The 17769-nt window shown below is 40.6% G+C and overlaps 4 protein-coding genes across 4 annotated transcripts; 3 read left to right on the plus strand and 1 right to left on the minus strand.

Annotated features, from left to right (window-relative positions):
- Positions 1-495: 495 nt before the first annotated feature.
- Positions 496-2291, minus strand: LOC104957144 (probable 28S rRNA (cytosine-C(5))-methyltransferase). Its single transcript, XM_010784756.1, has 5 exons — positions 2285-2291; positions 1878-2185; positions 1112-1319; positions 830-1029; positions 496-650 (listed from the first exon to the last, which is right to left on the minus strand). The coding sequence occupies exons 1-5, from the start codon at positions 2289-2291 to the stop codon at positions 522-524; spliced, it is 852 nt and encodes a 283-aa protein (XP_010783058.1). The 3' UTR covers positions 496-521.
- Positions 2292-2697: 406 nt separating this feature from the next.
- Positions 2698-6018, plus strand: nop2 (NOP2 nucleolar protein homolog (yeast)). Its single transcript, XM_010784757.1, has 9 exons — positions 2698-2709; positions 2881-2968; positions 3087-3227; positions 3665-3804; positions 4270-4359; positions 4462-4584; positions 4851-4948; positions 5027-5163; positions 5250-6018. The coding sequence occupies exons 1-9, from the start codon at positions 2698-2700 to the stop codon at positions 5723-5725; spliced, it is 1305 nt and encodes a 434-aa protein (XP_010783059.1). The 3' UTR covers positions 5726-6018.
- Positions 6019-6546: 528 nt separating this feature from the next.
- Positions 6547-10919, plus strand: ing4 (inhibitor of growth family, member 4). Its single transcript, XM_010784660.1, has 8 exons — positions 6547-6637; positions 7349-7420; positions 8124-8290; positions 8397-8511; positions 8698-8809; positions 8922-9066; positions 10205-10266; positions 10375-10919. The coding sequence occupies exons 1-8, from the start codon at positions 6601-6603 to the stop codon at positions 10412-10414; spliced, it is 750 nt and encodes a 249-aa protein (XP_010782962.1). The 5' UTR covers positions 6547-6600; the 3' UTR covers positions 10415-10919.
- Positions 10920-11871: 952 nt separating this feature from the next.
- Positions 11872-17205, plus strand: LOC104957058 (condensin complex subunit 1). The gene is made up of 11 exons (XM_010784659.1): positions 11872-11946; positions 12599-12718; positions 12807-12882; positions 12970-13028; positions 13116-13291; positions 13756-13901; positions 14389-14516; positions 14655-14778; positions 14880-15027; positions 16197-16394; positions 17072-17205. The coding sequence occupies exons 2-11, from the start codon at positions 12601-12603 to the stop codon at positions 17087-17089; spliced, it is 1191 nt and encodes a 396-aa protein (XP_010782961.1). The 5' UTR covers positions 11872-11946; positions 12599-12600; the 3' UTR covers positions 17090-17205.
- The last annotated feature ends 564 nt before the right edge of the window (positions 17206-17769 follow it).

Here is a 17769-nt window from a genome sequence, read left to right on the forward strand (position 1 = left end):
TCAGAAAAATCGCAATTATATTATTTCCCCAAATCGTGCAGCCCTAATGTGAATTCATGCAAGTACTTTCTTGCTATAGTAATACCTTTACTACCAAATGTGGCCCGCGGACCATTTTGAATCGGCCCTCAGCAAATTCAAAAGATATAATGCAGTATGGCCCTCAAATGAAACTTGTATCTTTTGAATTTGCTGAGGGCCGATTCAAAATGGTCCGCGGGCCACATTTGGTAGTAAAGGTATTACTNTCAGCGGTACCACTGAAAATGGTTTATTTGAACATGGAACAGGAAAATAAGGTCTGAAACATGTTGGTCCTATCTAAAACAAATCAAATAGTAGGCTTACTAGCTTCTATAAATTATGTTTGATAAAACTTTGGTTACATTTCCATGACTTTTCCAAAACTTTGGGAAAAATATTGTTTTCCATAACTTTCCAGGGCCTGGAATTAGCATTTTGAATTTCCATGACTTTTCCAGGTTTTTAATGACCGTAAGAACCCTGTTGAGTGCAAGAAACTAGCCGTTTAATCCCCCTCTCCCACTCTGAGCACTGACCTGGGCCAGATCCCTCCTCCTGGTCTTCAGTGTGTTGGTGCGGATAGTGACAGGTCTGTGGATTTCATTCGCCTCGAGGAAATCAACCAGCTGTGAGCGAGAAAGGAAAAACAGATCGATAAATAAAAAATTGAAGAATCAGTGTATTCACATTTTTTTACAGAACTCAAAACATCAAAGTCTTGTAATTGTGTACATTATTCTGTTATAATCAAACAACATCACAACGTGCTCTTTTTGGTAGGACCTGAGTGGGAACAATGACCCACCTCTGAAAGGGGGAAGATGTCCATTAGCTTCTCGAGGAGGAAGTGGTTGTAGCTGTAGTAAGTACACAGATCCTTCTTCAGGAGAGAGAGGTACTCGGCCCTCTCTTTGCCCTCTTCTCTCTGCTTTGTGAAGTTACAGAGCACTTCGATGTTGTCCTTTATCCTCTGATGGATGGTCTTCAGGTCCAGAGGCAGGAGGCCTTCAAACACAGACACCATTTAGACTTCTTGCATAAACAAATTTGATGTGAAAGACAAACACTTTTTTGGAAAGCCGCTCACCTTCATTCGCACTCTCCTCTGCCCCGGGGAGCTTGAATGCGTCCATCTCATCCATGTTGGCTTGTACCGTGTCTTCCTCCTCATCAGAATCGGATTTCTTTTTCTTTTTAGCATCATCTTCATCATCGTCACTATCGTCGTCGCTATCCAGATCCAAGGCTTCCTTCAGCTGTTGTGCTTTCTTTGCTGCGCGCTCGATGGGAAGGAGCTAAAAGTAAACAACACAAGGAACGTTGTTAGTCATTCATACTAGGGCTGTGCAATTAATCGTATTTTAATCTCGATTACGATTTTGTCTAGCAACGATTACGAAAACAATGTAATCGAGATAAAACGATAATTAATTTTATTAAAAAAAAAAAAAGAAGTTAAATTTTTTTTTTTTTCAGTTGGAATTCTACTTAAAGTTCACGGTAATCAGCTGTTAAAAACATACTGTTCACATTTTTTTTTCAAGAAATTGATGTTTTCTAAGTAAATGGATAATCGTTTTTAATAATCGTGATATCAATTATTGACCAAAATAATCGTGATTAGGATTTTTGCCAGAATCGAGCAGCCCTAATTCATACTATCTTTATAAGTAGCACATGGACCATCGAACACGTTGATACACTCCACAACAACCAGGAGCTTCGTTTGAATACATTAACAGTGAAGTCCAATCAGGGACTGCGATGATAACATCTATTTAGAAATGACAGCCGAATTTTCAGTCATAAATAAAGAAAAATACAAGAACATGTGTCAGAACTACGTTACATACCTCTCCATCACTCTCTGCTTCCTCCTCTCCACTGCCATCAGGTGCTCCGTAGTCATCAACCATTTCTTCGTCATCGTCATCATCATCCTCCTTTTCTTCTCCTTCTTTGATTTCTACTTTGGCAGTCTTCTTCTTCTTCTTTCCTTGTTCTTTTACTTCTTTCTTTGTCTCCTCCTCCTCCTCATCCTCCATCTCCAGATCTTCCTCGTTCTCCCAGTGTTCATCGCTGTCATCCCCACTTTCAGCTTCTTCCAGTTTGCGCTTCCTCTTAGCTGGTGTCAACCATTCACTGTTCTCATCAGTGAATCCTTCAGGGAAAACGTAACGGACGATGAACACCGTGGATATTTGCTGTGATATACTCACTTTAGCAACACTAGTTCAAGTCACACTCATTTAAAGGTCACCTATCATGCTATTTTTAGGCAATAGCATAGGTCTCAGATATATACAAATATATAAAAAACATGTCTATGAAGCGTTTTGCTCAAAATACCAAACAGATCACCCATTCTAGCCATGCCTCATATCCCTCTATTTCACTTCCTGCTTCAAAAGTGCTGATTTGGGNGCCTACTATTTGATTTGTTTTAGATAGGACCAACATGTTTCAGACCTTATTTTCCTGTTCCATGTTCAAATAAACCATTTTCAGTGGTACCGCTGAGTCATTTTTTTGGTCCTGGAAAATGAGGTAAAGGTCCTGGAGAAGTCATTGAAAATCATTGGTGAACAAGTGTATGAACCCTGAATTTAACTTATTAAAAAGCATGAATAAAGTAGTCATTTATTTATTTTGTACACGATTTAACTGCATTATATGTCAAGAAATGTAACATAACAATACAACTTAAAAAAATGCGGTTGGCAGAACCAACAATGTGACATTTCAGAGAAAGAAATTAATTGTCAACTCAAAGACTTCACTTTTATTGTCTAGTCTCAAGTGCTGCCTTCAAGTGCTCATATGTTTGACATAACGTGTGTGTTCTTTCGTGTTTAGGCCCTGATCAACAGAGGAGTGAACCTTGACCCTTTGGGCAAATGGTCTAAAGTGGGTTTGGTCATCTACGACTCCTCAGTACCCGTCGGTAAGTCTCAGCATCAACAATCTGACTTTAACCATTAAGGACCTTTGAGTGGAGAATATCTGAGTTGACCTTTTCCCAAACCAGCTTTAACCGTGACTCTTCCTGTGTTTTCTAAAAGGTGCGACCCCGGAGTATCTGTCCGGTCAGTACATGCTGCAAGGAGCCTCCAGCTTCCTGCCTGTCATGGCGCTCTCTCCTCAGGAGGGGGAGTTAGTGCTGGACATGAGCTCAGCCCCAGGAGGGAAGACCACTTATATCGGTAAGATGTGCTGACATTTAAATACACACTTATGAAACTGTATAATGTTGACTAGAGATGATTATTCTCATTATAGATTCATCTAGTGATCCGTTTCTGTTGATTTTCAGAATGTTTTGTTGCTAATATATCTCAAAGTGGTGTGAAATGTGCATTATAATTTGCCACATGTCATATTTATAATCCTTATTTAATCCAACCAGCAGTCCTAAATCCAAGAATATTTAGTTTACAATCATGTGTGAAGAAGAAAAGCAAAACAATGATTATATTTGAGCTGATCTCAATGATGGTGCACTTGCTGAAAGTAAAAGCTGAAACAACTGTTGAATGTCACACTAGTGGACTCAGCTGTAATGTAGAGCAAGGCAAATGACAGTTTTACTCGCATGCAAGTTAACAGTTTGTAACGATATATGTGAATGTTCCCCCCTCAGCTCAGCTGATGAGAAACACGGGGACGATCGTGGCGAATGACGCCAACGCTGACAGACTGAAGAGTGTGGTGGGGAACATCCACCGTCTGGGCGTCACCAACACGGTGGTCTGCAACTACGATGGGAGGCAGTTCCCAAAGGTAACGTTAATACAGAGTTAACCTTTCAGATTTGTACAGACCGTGCATGTCTCTGTCCGATTCGGTCATATGTCAACAAATGTATTAATGTTTTTTTCTCCCAGAAATCAAATATTAAATTGTAAAATAAACTGTAATTGTTTCCAGAACAAGGTAAGTTTTTCTTAGCTTTCGATTTGTGAATAAATTCATCAGCCAATCATGTTTAGAGGATTATATAAAACCCCTGGACATATACGCTGCAAACATGTTTACCAGAGAGAACTCAAACTCAGCCAGAGCATTTTGTTATAAAGAAACTCATTAAAATAGTTTAGAGTATTCAGTGCGATTACATTTGAGTTATTGAACAAGTGTTGGAACTACATGTTCATGTGTATTCCTCATGCCCCCCCATGTGTAGAGGCCTTGATACTACAGTTTTCTGCAGTATTCTGACTCACTGATTTCATTTGTTTCCTGCAGGTGATGGGTGGATTTGACCGAGTGCTGCTCGATGCTCCGTGCTCAGGCACCGGAGTCATCGCTAAAGATCCGGCTGTGAAGACCAGCAAGGTAAAAACAACATTCACTGTTCACACACACGGTCACACAGATCCTTACTGTAGGTTTTAAATAGTGTTTAATACTTGTTCCCACCCTGTTATTCCCTGACAGGATGAAGGTGACATCCAGCGCTCTGCCCACCTACAGAAGGAACTGCTTCTGTCCGCCATCGACTCCGTCAACGCTGAGTCCTCTACGGGAGGATATGTAATCTACTGCACTTGCTCCATTATGGTATGTGTTCTGCTTTAAGGGGTTGCAATGGTGAAAGATCTTCCTTTTTAAACTTCCACACATTCCCTTTGTTAGCTTCCCTATATTTATATTTACTTTCCCTAACCGTAAATAAACATGTGTAGTTGTATCACCTTTATTTTTCTGTTGCACAAGTAAACCACTGCAATCCTACTGCATATGCAGCTAACACATTCTTAGGTTTGAAATTTTTTGTGAGTTTTTAGCAGAATCATTTGGATACTGATCAAAATGTCTTCTCCCAGGTGGAGGAGAATGAATGGGTGGTGGACTACGCTTTAAAGAAAAGGAATGTCAAATTAGTTCCCTGCGGACTTGACTTTGGCAAGGAAGGCTTCACCAGGTAAAGGAGATAACCAATGAGTTGAGTTATTGAAGGCAAATACTCTCAACATGTCTAACCCTTATTTTATTTGTTCAGGTTTAAGGAACGTAGATTCCATCCAACTCTGAAACTGTCTCGCCGATTTTACCCTCATACCCACAACATGGATGGGTTTTTTGTGGCAAAGTTTAAGAAATTCTCCAACGTAGTTCCAACTACACCAGTAGTAAAAGGTAACGCTCTATCCAACAATCGCATGCCAACTTTAACCATGTTAGTTAACCTGTTTAACATAAACTCATCCTGTGTTGTTTTGTAGAAGAAGAGGAAAATGGAGAGGCTCCTGAGGCGACAGTGGTTACAGAATCCCCTGAAAAGAAATCCGCCAAAAGTGACAAGAAAAAGAAGGTCGTCCCCGGAAAGGCAGTCGGCTTGAAGGGAAAACCCCTAACCAACGGGACAGCGGCCAAGAAAAAGACGATCGTCCCCGGAAAGGCAGGCGGCTTGAAGGGAAAACCCCAAACCAACGGGACAGCAGCCAAGGCAAGGCAGGCAATCGCCAAGCCAAAAGGCAAAAAGGACTCACCTGCGGGACCAGCAAAGGCAAAGAAAGCCAAGATGGATGGAGAGACTGTGAAAGGGGCCATGGCCAAGAAACCTGCAGCGAAAACAGCTGATGAATCGAAAGCATCAAAGGCTGACAAACAGAAGAAATCACCCATGAAGGAGAAGAAAAGGATGGGAAAGAATAAATTCAGAAAGCTACAGAGCCTGTTGAAAAATGAAATAGAGTGATGCTGTGTACAGCGGGATGAATTGAACTAGATTATGTAGGAGCTTTCTAGAGCTACCTAACGGACCCAGATTTCTTCAGACAAACTGTGTTTTATTACAGTGTGTTGATACTGTATGTGTCAGTCTGATATTATTTGTAATACCTATGTACAAATGGATTAATTAGACTAGTTGGCGTAAATTGGGTCCTCCCTTTTTATTGTGTTCAAGGATATTATGTTTGTCTGTTGATTTAATTGCAGGGTGGGATTACTTCCATAAATCTGCGAAACATAATAAATCTTTTAAGATATCTTTCTCATCACTTGTTTGATTTGTCTTCCTTTTTAATGTTTACGCCAACATTTTCAAGCCAGCTATAAATAAACCCTTTTCAAATTGTAGCTTTCACTCCTTTTTCTTTTGGCTAATATAAGACATTTACCTTACTAATTACTAATTTGTTTTATTTGTATAGTTTCATATCTCTACCAAATAAATGAATGTCCAAATGTCTTTCTCTCATTGAAATTATGACTGACAATATATCTTGAATTTGAGTTCTGACTGACCATAATTAAAAAATAAACATTTGTCTAATTTTAGATATTGAAAATGAAAACACATCTACACAATTCAAGTGTGTAAGTCTTATTGTAACATGTTGAATATTAAGTCCTAAGTGGTCATAATTAAATTTCAGAAATATTCCGAAACTTAAACTTGCAATATACCAGCTTGTGTTAAAGACATTTGGTTATATATAAGATACATTCAAATTAAATTACCACTTGGGATGTGAATGTGTGCTGGAACACTACAGTACTCTAGTGAGTGTGGAATCAACCAATCAGCTCCATTCCGGACCGGAAGCTGTGTTGTTTACATTTTCTAAGATGGCGGCGGGGATGTATTTGGAGCATTATTTGGACAGTAAGCTGTTTTTTTCACCGTTTAACACATTCAAAAAATTCATCCCACTTATCTGATTTCATACTTTGTATTTCGCTGAGCAATGAAGCCTCGAAACAACCCGTGTGGGGAACGGAAACATGCAACCGTTTCCCCAACGGTCAGCGGGTTTGGGCTCTGACTATTTCCTGGAATAGCGAATCTCCCAGTAGCAGATAAATCATGCTATATGAGATTACATTGTGTTCTTTTGACTGACCTAATTTAGATTAATTAAATAAGTAAAAGACAGTTGTATTTGTGTATCTTGTTGTTATTTGCATAAATTGTGAATGCTGATTTTAAGCGCTAATATGTTAGCCCAGTGCATCACGTGATTAAGCTAGCTTCTACACGTCAACGTTTCCTTTTCAGAACCGCTATTAATCCATAATCAATGTACTGTTTTGTATATTTTAAATGTTTTTTAATTGTGGGTTGTTTAACCCCGAGCATCAAGTGATTAAGCCAGCCGTTCTGCATTTAACGTTTCCTTTTCAGAACCGCTTTTAATCTCTTATAATGTTGAGTTTCATATATTTTAAGTGTGTTGTTTTGATTATATTTTAATGTATTTTTTACACTGTGAAGTGTCTTTGAGTTTCTTGAAAGTGCTCTATAATTAAAAATGCATTATTGTTATCTGGCTGAAGGCGGGATTATACTGACTGTTGTCTCCCTTCACAACAACAGGCATAGAAAACTTGCCCTTTGAGCTGCAGAGAAACTTCAATTTGATGAGAGATCTAGATCAACGCACAGAGGGTGAGAGAAATTGAATGTATTATCTGTGGATCCTAACCCTGCAATTGTGTGAAAAAGCTTGTTCTCTTTACCTATAAAAGCCCACTTTTATATCTCGTCTTCAAACAACCTCATATTTGCATCTATGCAAGGGATCCCTAAAATCTATGAGGGGTCACAAGATGAAAACGAGGTTAAGAAAGTAGAGAATCAATTACTTCTTCTACTAATGTTTGCCTTTTTGTGGGAAATACTCAATATTTGGACCCTAAGGGAGTCATAGGCCAAACATTGTTGAAGCCATTGACCCACAGTAGAATACTAGTATTGTGGTTATGAATATATTTATAAAGAGCTATGCACAGTTGTTTTCAATTTAATTACCCTGAGCATATGTATTCCCATATTTATGTTAATGGTAATTGTATGTAGTGCCACTGCAACACAGCAAATGTGCTGTATCGTGCTATATTCTATTGATGTTTGTCAATTCAGTGTAATAGTTTGTGAATTATATTTTTTAATATTCTGGGAGTTCCTGTATGAGTTGTTTATGCATGCTAAACAAGTAGATGTCTAAAATTTAAGTTGTGCAATTATTTCTGTATATTCGAGAAGTAGGTTAATTTCCTTTTATGTATTTGTTTGAGTAACATTGACCAAACAGTTAAGAGTTGTATAAGAAGTTTAACTTAACTCAGCTCTACTTGTCTCTCTCTCTCAGATCTAAAGGGACAGATAGACTCTCTGGCTAAAGAATACACAGCCAACGCCCGGACGCTGTCCTCTGAACAGAAGCTGTCCATACTGAGGCAGATTCAGCAGTCTTACAGTAAATGCAAAGAGTTTGGAGATGATAAGGTGCAACTGGCCATGCAGACCTATGAAATGGTTAGTAGCTTTAATGTTCTTATATACATCTCTAGGTAATATAAGTGGGAAAACAATGTCGTCCAACCGTGCCATAATCATAATTAATCTGTTGTATTTTCTGCAGGTCGACAAACACATCCGACGTCTGGACACAGACCTGGCTCGGTTTGAAGCTGACTTGAAGGAAAAGCAGATAGAGAGCACGGACTATGATTCCACCTCGAGCAAGGGCAAGAAAAGTGTGTTTCCATTTCATTTGCTTAATATCTACTTGCCTTGCACAGCGCACTGTCAGGGAGTCCAAATCCAAGCTTTATGATATCATTCAAGTTTCAAAGGCGACAGTGTAGAAATGGCAATGAAAATCTTATGACCCGAGCTCCTCCAACGATGCAATATATAATAAAGTGCTTGTGTGATTCCAGTTGAAACCAGACTGAAGGAAAAGAAGACGGCGAAGACCAGATCTAAAGTGAAGAGCTCGGATGAAGATGGCAGCCCCAAGAGTGCACAGAAGAAAGTCAAACTCCTTCAGCCGTACGTTGTGTGGCTTCATTCCTGCTGTCTTGACTTCTCAGATTCAAAGTAACACATTTTTACTTCGTTAAATTATCATTCTCACTTTCAATTATTATCTCTCAATCATTAGAGGAGAATTCAACAGCCCTGCCACTAACTTTGGGAACGTGCACCCTTCTGATGTGCTGGACATGCCGGTGGACCCCAACGAGCCCACCTACTGTCTGTGTCATCAGGTCTCCTACGGCGAGATGATCGGCTGCGACAACACTGATGTGAGTTTGGTTTCTCCGCCCCGTCAGTCTCAGTCCAGGGCCATGAAGTACCCTTTGGATGTTCATTTACCAACTGATTTGATATATTTCGCCATTATTCAGGGTTAATACTTGGAAGAATGTTGTTTGAGAATATTAAATTAGGCGGGAAAAAGGCTACAGAAAGTCTTTTTTTTGTGTATAATTGGTCCTCTGATAGTGGAGGCTTTTGCTAGTGACATTAAGAACTGAAAATGTACAAAAGAGGAAAAGGAACAATGATAAGAAACTGGGTTAAATTAAAGAGGACAGAAAAGTGAAGTAAACATTGTTGCATAGAGAGGCGAAGTCCCGCCCATCTACTTCCGCCCCATGGGACCTTATTTCAGAAAAAGTATGTATTGAAGTCAATGGGGAGAGAAAACGTATCTTTCCATCCCGTTTGAATTGTGCCACGAATCACACATATGATCAGATGTTTGTCAATTTAAAAGATAATTTGTCGTAAAACTGTTGAAATATAAGACTATGAAAAATACGCAACTAGAAAGACTACAAATCCCAGAATCCCGGTCCCTTGTGTGTATGTACAGCTCTCAACATTCCCAGACTTGGAGTGATTTTCACCTCTTTTAATACTTTCCGCCTCATTCTGAAAGAAAGAAGTGAAATGTGACAACGTGACGGCCGTCTTGGTGTGTGGTGCGAGATGGGAGATGTAGTTCATTGAGCGGTTTCACACAAAGAAAAGTGTTACTTCACAGTTTTACCACACATTTTTTTTTTTTGACTTGCAAAATTATCTTTTAAATTGACAAACATCATATGTGTAATTCGTGGCACAATTCAAACGGGATCCAAAGATAATATTTCTCTCCCCATTGACTTCAATACATACTTTTTCCGAAATAAGATCCCATGGAGGTCCCCCGGAAAGGGAGGGACTTCGCCTCTCTATAGACTATTTTAAACTTTCATAATATAAATATCCATAGGCAAAATAATGACATTAAAGTTAGAATCTCTGAATACATTTGTGCTAAATTTCCTTTTTGGGCCAATTCCCGTATAAAAACAATGCATGCCTCGTTGTCTCTGGACTAAGTGCTCCATTTGCATGAAAACTTAACAGCACATTTTCTTTTTGTCTTCTCTCTAGTGCTCCATTGAGTGGTTCCATTTTGCATGCGTGGGCCTGACAACCAAACCCAGAGGCAAATGGTAAGAAACTCTGTCGACTGTCCCCAGTTCCAATGTGAACAATGGGAGTGTGAATTGGTAATCAATTATTCAAGTCACCTACATGTGTTTTATCTCTCCTCTGTGCAGGTATTGTCCACGATGCTCTCAAGACAGAAAGAGAAAATAAGAACTGGAACAAAAAGTGGACACTGATCATGGAAGATGAGAAGAATATTTCTTCATTAGTTACTACAGTAGAGTTTTTGTTTCTCATATTCCTTAACGTTTGGTGCTTTTTCTTTCCGTTGACGTAATTTGCCTTGGTCTGATGCAGTGCGTGTGAAGGAGCCAAGTGGTTACAAGTGTATTTAAATATTGATTTTTTTTTTTTAAACGGTTAACCATATTTTTTGCTTTTTTTGTTACCTTTGGTGCTCTTATTTTATTCCTTTTTTTACATTTTGTTTGACTTGATTGAATTATAAACACTACGACTGCCCCTAATGGTTTAACATTTACAAGTTGTCAAAAACACTTTATATTATAGTCACATGTATGATTACAAAATGTAAGTATTATCTCTGAAAACAGTTAGACCATGGATACTTTATTTTGCTTTGTTGTATAGTTAGTTCTTTGTGCTTAGCATTGGAACACTAGTTTTATGTTTTAAGTAAAACAAGAGGGCAAAAGAACATGAAGATGAACGCTGCACCCTGAGAGTATTGGTAATCAGTGGGTAGTGACTTCAACTATTTCATTTTAACATTTGACTGAGTGCTGTATAGAAAGTAAGACATTTTGTGAAAAAACTATTGTCATTTCTGTAGCTGAAATATTGGTACAGTGGAGAGGGGGTGATTGTTGTCAATCATTTGAATACAGCTACTACCTCAAAAAACGTGCCTTTGTGGTCCTTTGTGTCCTGTGTGTGTTTTCAACAGATAGTCGGTCCTACAAGCCCTGAATTTTAAATGTGGTCTTCTGTGTTTTCATATTTGTCTTATCTCCACCAAACTTTTAGAATAATATGAATAAAGCCAAGTCGATTATTCATGTATAAGGAATTTGCCTAACAAAACTACAGTACTAGTAGGACAGGAGCCAATGACTTAAATTATGAATTGAACAATATATATAAAATACATAATATCAATATCTGTAATTCATTGTTTCTTTGCAAATTGTAAATACCAAGCACAAGTAAGTACACAATAAACCTAACTTTTGAATTGCACAAAATACATAAAATGGAAATGAGGAAATAAAGAATACAACTGATAAGAGACACATTCAAATAATACAGACATCATTTGTGATCTCATGAGAAGAGAAAACAGCAATTGAAGTGACTTTAACTACATTTCCGCAATATTCTATCCTCCTGTTTTTCGCAAGAGCAAGAGAGTTAAGAATCCAATTAAATACAAATACTTTAAAAAAAAAACGTGAGTCTTTAAACCTCTGTTTCCCGTTAAAATAAAACAATGTGTGACTGCTGCAGTGTTCACATCTGTCCAATAGGTGGCAGTGCTGGGTAACCCCCCCCCCCCCCTCCCCCCCGTTAACGTGTGACGTCAGCGCGTCATTGCTTTGGCGCGATGTCTAGGAAAGTTTGAAAAGCTGCAGATTCAAACAGCCAGGGGCCGCGGACAGAGCAGCTATACCTTCAGTCTCCAGAGGTCTTCATCGTGGATAAAAGGGCAACAGCCGCTAGAGGTGAGCGTTATATTTCTAAAATAGTTCAACAGCTAAGTGTAGCTTCTGTGGTTCTCGTTAAATAACAGCCATAACAACATAAGTACAGCCGCCTAATGAAGCAAAAACAGTTAGCAGCTAAAGTTAGCTACCCTGCTAACTTTGCTAGCACTAGCTGTGTGGGGCTAGCTTAATTCACAACAACACACCAGTTACGATTAGAAAACATGTATTTAATTTTCATAAATACATCATACGACTAGTATAATTTGAAGATTAGTGTTGAGTTGTGTGCTCGTTAACTTACCAGTTAGCATTACGTACTGACTAAAACACATTTCTTAGTGATCGAAGCTACTGTTACTTTGTATCAAACCTGTAGGAACGTAACAGTTAACATATCGTGACGAGGAAAGGATTCAGTTTAAGCGGAGATGGAAGAACTACTCGGATCCTATGCTAAAGTCTTTCAGTCACTTCAAGTAAAGACACGGCAATAGTAATCTACACAGTATTTCCAGTATCTAAATATTTCTTGAGGTTGAAGAAGTACAGGGGCCTGGGAATCACCGAGCACATGGATTACTGTTAAGAACTAAAACTGGATGTTAATAATCAAATAACGCAACTATGTAAGCTAGTTTAGTAAACTGTTTTTGTCTGCTTGACGCAGGGATGTCGTGGGACTTTTTTGTGCCCGTGTGTGTGGGGGACCTGGTGAAGTCTGGAGGCATCAACCAGTACGTCGTTCAGGATGTGGTGTCCCCTAAACATCTTCCATCCCATCTTCATAGTAAGTCCTGGATATGTTCTCGCTGAGACATTTTTATTTGGGCTGACTTAAGGTGAACGTGACTAAAGTTTTTGTCTCTACCACACAGAATTTATGGCAGCCCTGAGAAGCCAAGGACCTTTGTGTATATTGGAACACTTTGACACCGGATACAGCTTACTGCAGTAAGTCCTTTTGAATATTTATAGCCTGCTTTAGTAATTGTTTTTAAGAGCCGAATGCCTACAAATCTACTGTCTTTCTTTTGAAAGGCACTGCAACTCAGTGGAGCTGGGTGTAAAAGAAGACGCTCTGGACATACTATTACAAGGTAAGACCTTTTTCATTTGTATACTTCCATATTGTACAATACACAGAAACATACAGTCAACACAAACAATGTCTTGATTTCTTTCAGTGGTTAGTGGCCTTGCAACGTCCTTGCCAGCACTTCTCCTCTCCACCTCCGTCACAGCTGCAGAGCGCAAAGAGAAACTCAACGCAGTGAAAATGAGCGTCTACCTGCTCTGCAAACTCTCCGAGAACTTTGAGAGCGAGGCCTATCGACAGTGCATTATCACGGCACCTGGAAAGGTATGGTTATCAGACACAGCCTAACATGTTTTAAATGACAGTGAATCGTTGCTGTGTTTAACCGTTTGAATCGCCCGCATGATGATATCATGGCAAGTTTGATGACGCAGTCAAACCAAGAGATTGTGGTTTCTAGCCTGCTGATCGATGGGTAGTCTTGGTGTTGTGATGGAGTTTTATCACACTGCTGTAAGGCCCCACCCACAGTTAACCTGACACCTTCTACTACATCTGCCCCCCCAAGAGCAATGGGACCGGGCAGGTAGGAGATGTCAAACAATGTGTGGATGTGTGTTTATGTCTTTGTGTGAATGTATCAGCAGGCATGAGACCACACTCGGTTTGAAATATGAATTACAGTCTTTGGTAAACTGAGGGCAGGTGTTGTAAGCTAACTGTTTGTGTGCAGGACTATTTGATTTTAGTGTCTAGGAAGTGAAACTTGTTTTTTCTGTCTTCCACAGGGCAGTAAAAAGGGCAAAGGTGGGGGTGAAGGGCTGCAGCAGTGGGAGTCTGAGAGAGAGAAAGTGCTGCAGGCTCTCGTGCAGCTCCTCCAGCTCGATATCCGCTCCCTCTGGAACCTGTCCCTGGTGGACGAAGAGTTCATCAGGTACTTTTCTGATGGGGTCTCTGGGCAAAAGCACAATATCAGACTTGCTCCACTTGAATCAGTTGGTTGGTGTCATTTCCACATTGGTCATGCGGCTCTTTGCCCATCATTGCTAACATTTTAGCCCATATTCTTGTTTATTGGAGGAAAATTATCTTTGTCTTATTATTATTGTTATTATTATTATTATGGCATCAAACTTATTAAGGGTAGGTGATATTGGAACTGTTTCTTCATAAATGTTTCCATGTGAACATTTCTTCACTTTTCAGCTGGAATGATATTCAGTTAATACTAGAACTTATAATTACCTAGCAAAATACAACAGAACAGTGGAAAACTATTCCAAACAAGCTCTGGATAGCTCTGCAATCTTATTATGATTAGTTATGTTATTGTTATGTGTAGATTTTCTTCTGTTTTTAGGTTGTTCAGATGTTATCATACAACAGCATGAATTATCTGCTTCTTTGTTCTTTGGTTTTAGCTGTGTGACGTGCTGCTGCTACAAACTCCTTGAGAACCCAACCATCAGCCACGTCAAGAGCAAACCCACCAGAGATTGTATAATCCACCTGCTGGGGGTGCTAATCAAGAAGTACAACCACATCCTGGGTTAGTCTCTGTCATATTCTGAACCTGTCCGCAAGATTAAAAACAGAGGGCACATATCAACGGGAGAAAACACCGTACAAACCCTCACTGTTTCAGCATACGGTGTACATTTTCATGTTTACTCTTAAATGCTTTCAGGTGCAAGTGTGAAGGTGATCCAGTTGCTGCAACACTTTGAGCAGTTGTCCAGCGTGTTTGCTCAGGCAGTGTCTGTGTGGAGCACCGAATATGGAGTCAGGGGGATCATAGGAGAAATTATTAGGTCGGTACTCATTTTTTTTTAATGTTTCCAACAACTATTTTTTAACGCAAATGTGATTCTGTGGCTGCAAAGTAGCGTGTCCCCCCGTTCCATTCCTTCAGGGAGATCGGTCAGAGGTCCAGTGAGGAGCTTGCCAGAGATTCCGCCGGGGTCAAAGCTTTTGCGTCCTTCATTGCTGAACTCGGCATCCTTGTTCCTGAATTAATGATGCCCAACATCAGTGTGCTCATCACACACTTGGAGGGAGAGGTACTGCATACTTTAGAATGTTCATCCTGCTATCAGTTCATTGTTGGTTGTTATTAATTAGTGCTACTAAGTCAAAACATATTAAACAGGCATGAGACAAAATATATTGACATGTTGCCCAGTGATGAGACCAAGGCGAATACGAGCTGACTGAATGAGAGCTGGGTTCCTCTTTGCCTCGACCGGCAGGTAATCTTGGCAGTGCAGAGAAACGTTCCTGCTCTGCTGTAAGGGCCTGCCTACAGTGACCCAGCTCAACCCCAATGATTCCTCTAAAGTCAGAGGAGTAATCACAGGGAGGATGCTGACAGTGGGAGTGGTTGTTTGTCTGTGTGTGTGTGTGTGTGTGTGTAGGAGGCAAGGAGGTCACCCAGCTCTCTCAGACCTTCAGTCAGCAGTGAGTTGCTTTTTGGAAAATCTGAGGGCAAAATTCACCAACTCGGCAAACCAGCTCTAATGTTGCGGTCTCATACAAACGGAAAATTGAACATGTTTCTTTCATCTATATCCATTAGCTAGAAAATGGCATTGAGTTTGTTTATTTTTGTAGAGTGTAATATTTCTTTCTGTCCGTTGTCCCGGTGTCTCTAACCATCGTTTGAATGTTCCTCCCCCTCGCTGCAGTGGCAGTTATTAAAGCTTCTGAGCTGTGGGCCGCCATGGAGCCCGAGCTGCTCGTCACTGTCAGGACCGAGCTGGAGCCCACGAGCGAGGAGGAGGAGGAGGAGGAGGATGATGAGAAGGAGGAAGAGGATGACAGAGCAACTGCAGTCCAAGTTGCTCAGTACCTCCGTGTCAACAAAATACAGGTTGATGCTAAAAACCCAATGCTGCCTTGATAAAAGTTGACTAAAAATGGCGCTCCTGAAGGATTCGCTCCCCCTTGTCCTTAAAGCTATTTAATTCAGGGTTCTTAGCGGTCATGTAAAAACCTGGGAAAAGTCATGGAAAATTNTCAGTTGAATTATACTTAAAGTTCAGGTTAATCAACTTTTAAAAACATACTGTTCTCATTTTTTTTTTTTTTTTATAAATTGATGTTTTCAAAGTAAATGGATAATCATTTTTAATAATCGTGATATCAATTATTGACCCAAATGATCCAGATTGTGATTTTTGCCATAATCGAGCAGCCCTAACCTATCGTCTCCTTCACACTTGTGTTGCAGAGCCACACAATGCGCGTTGCCGTGTGTGAGGTTCTGGGGGAGATCCTGGTTCGGGTCCTGTGTGGCGACGGGCTCGACGACGCTGGTAAAGCTGACCGCGACCGCTTCTTCGACACAATGCAGGAACATCTTCATGACACACATTCCCACGTCAGGGCGCGAGTGTTGCAGGTCTACACGCGCATCGTCAACAGCAAAGTAAGTTCTCATCCATTTGTAATCAGAATCATAACACTGTTTCCCACAGACTTTGATTGATTCTATTTGTGGGGCACCGCACCCCCCCCCCCCCCCCCACGTTCTTGTTGCCTGTTGTTTGCGGTTGTAATTGAGGTGGAAACCACCACCGTTGAGTTGAGGATCTGTGGATTTATTCTCCCCAAAAACTATTAAATTTACAGAAGACATTCTCCCTCGAGTAAACCGAGGGGCTAAGTGCCTTGTCAAGTACACTAGCAGTGGTTGTCCAAGGGCAGATTGAACTCGCCACCTTCCGATCATCATTCCCACCTCACTATCCATTGATTAGACCACCAACAAAAAAAGAAGGAATATAATATATATTTTTTTTATTTGAAGATCCATTTGTGGAGGACAATATTTAATTGTGGCGGGCCCACCCCCACAAATAAATCAAATGTATGGGAAAACACTTCATAATAACTCTATTCGTCCACAGAGGGAATATTACATTGTTTGGACAGCTAAAATACCAGAGACAACAAATATAACCACTTTAAGTTAAAACAAGGCCATGGCTCCAGTATGTTAATGCCTTCTATGGAGCCAGCGGTTCAGTTTACCCTAATTGTGTGTGGTAAAATGCATAATGGGTTACTAAAGTTACCCGTTGGTACTACCACTGCCTGTGTTAGGCGGCTGCCCCTGTTTAAGTACGAGTTGATAGCTCGGCTGTGGGGGCGTTGATGGACAAAAAATCCCATAAATGTGGTGAAGAGCGCCCATCCAGCTGGTTGGCCGCCTTCACTTGGCACACAACCCCCTACAGCTGCAAAGGTTAACTAAAAGCAACTGAATTAAACCTTGACCTGGCCTGGTTTCTAGATTTCTCCTTTCATGTCTGTTCTTCATTTCTTTAGCTGGCAGTGCGATCTGAAGGAAACCGCTCGAGAAGGAGCAAAAACTCAGAGAAGCTAAGAGAGAAGCTGGAGGGGAAAGCCACCAGGTGAGGATGAACCCGGTTTTAAAAAATGCGTTTATTTTCCCCAAAATGCTCGCTGACGATGTTGGCCCGGTGATGGGAGTCCAAGGCGAATACGAGGCTGCCTGAATGACGAGCTGGGTTCCTCTTTGCCTCGGCCGGCAGGGTAATCTGCAGTGCAGAAAGAAACCGTTCCTGCTCTGCTGTAAGGCCTTGCCTACAGTGACCCAGCTCAACCCCCCAATGATTTCCTCTAAAGTTCACAGGAGTAATCAAAGGTCGGGATGCTGGACCAGTGTGGTGCGTCACTGTATGTGGGGGGGGGGCAGCCCTTACAGTCAGAGCAGGAACGTTTCTGCTGGCACTGCAAAGCATTTAGTGTGTGCCTGCCGGCGAGGGCAAAGAGGAACC

This window comes from Notothenia coriiceps, unplaced genomic scaffold, assembly GCF_000735185.1.
Source record: "Notothenia coriiceps isolate Sejong01 unplaced genomic scaffold, NC01 NC01_scaffold00026424, whole genome shotgun sequence".
Classification (NCBI taxonomy): domain Eukaryota; kingdom Metazoa; phylum Chordata; class Actinopteri; order Perciformes; family Nototheniidae; genus Notothenia; species Notothenia coriiceps.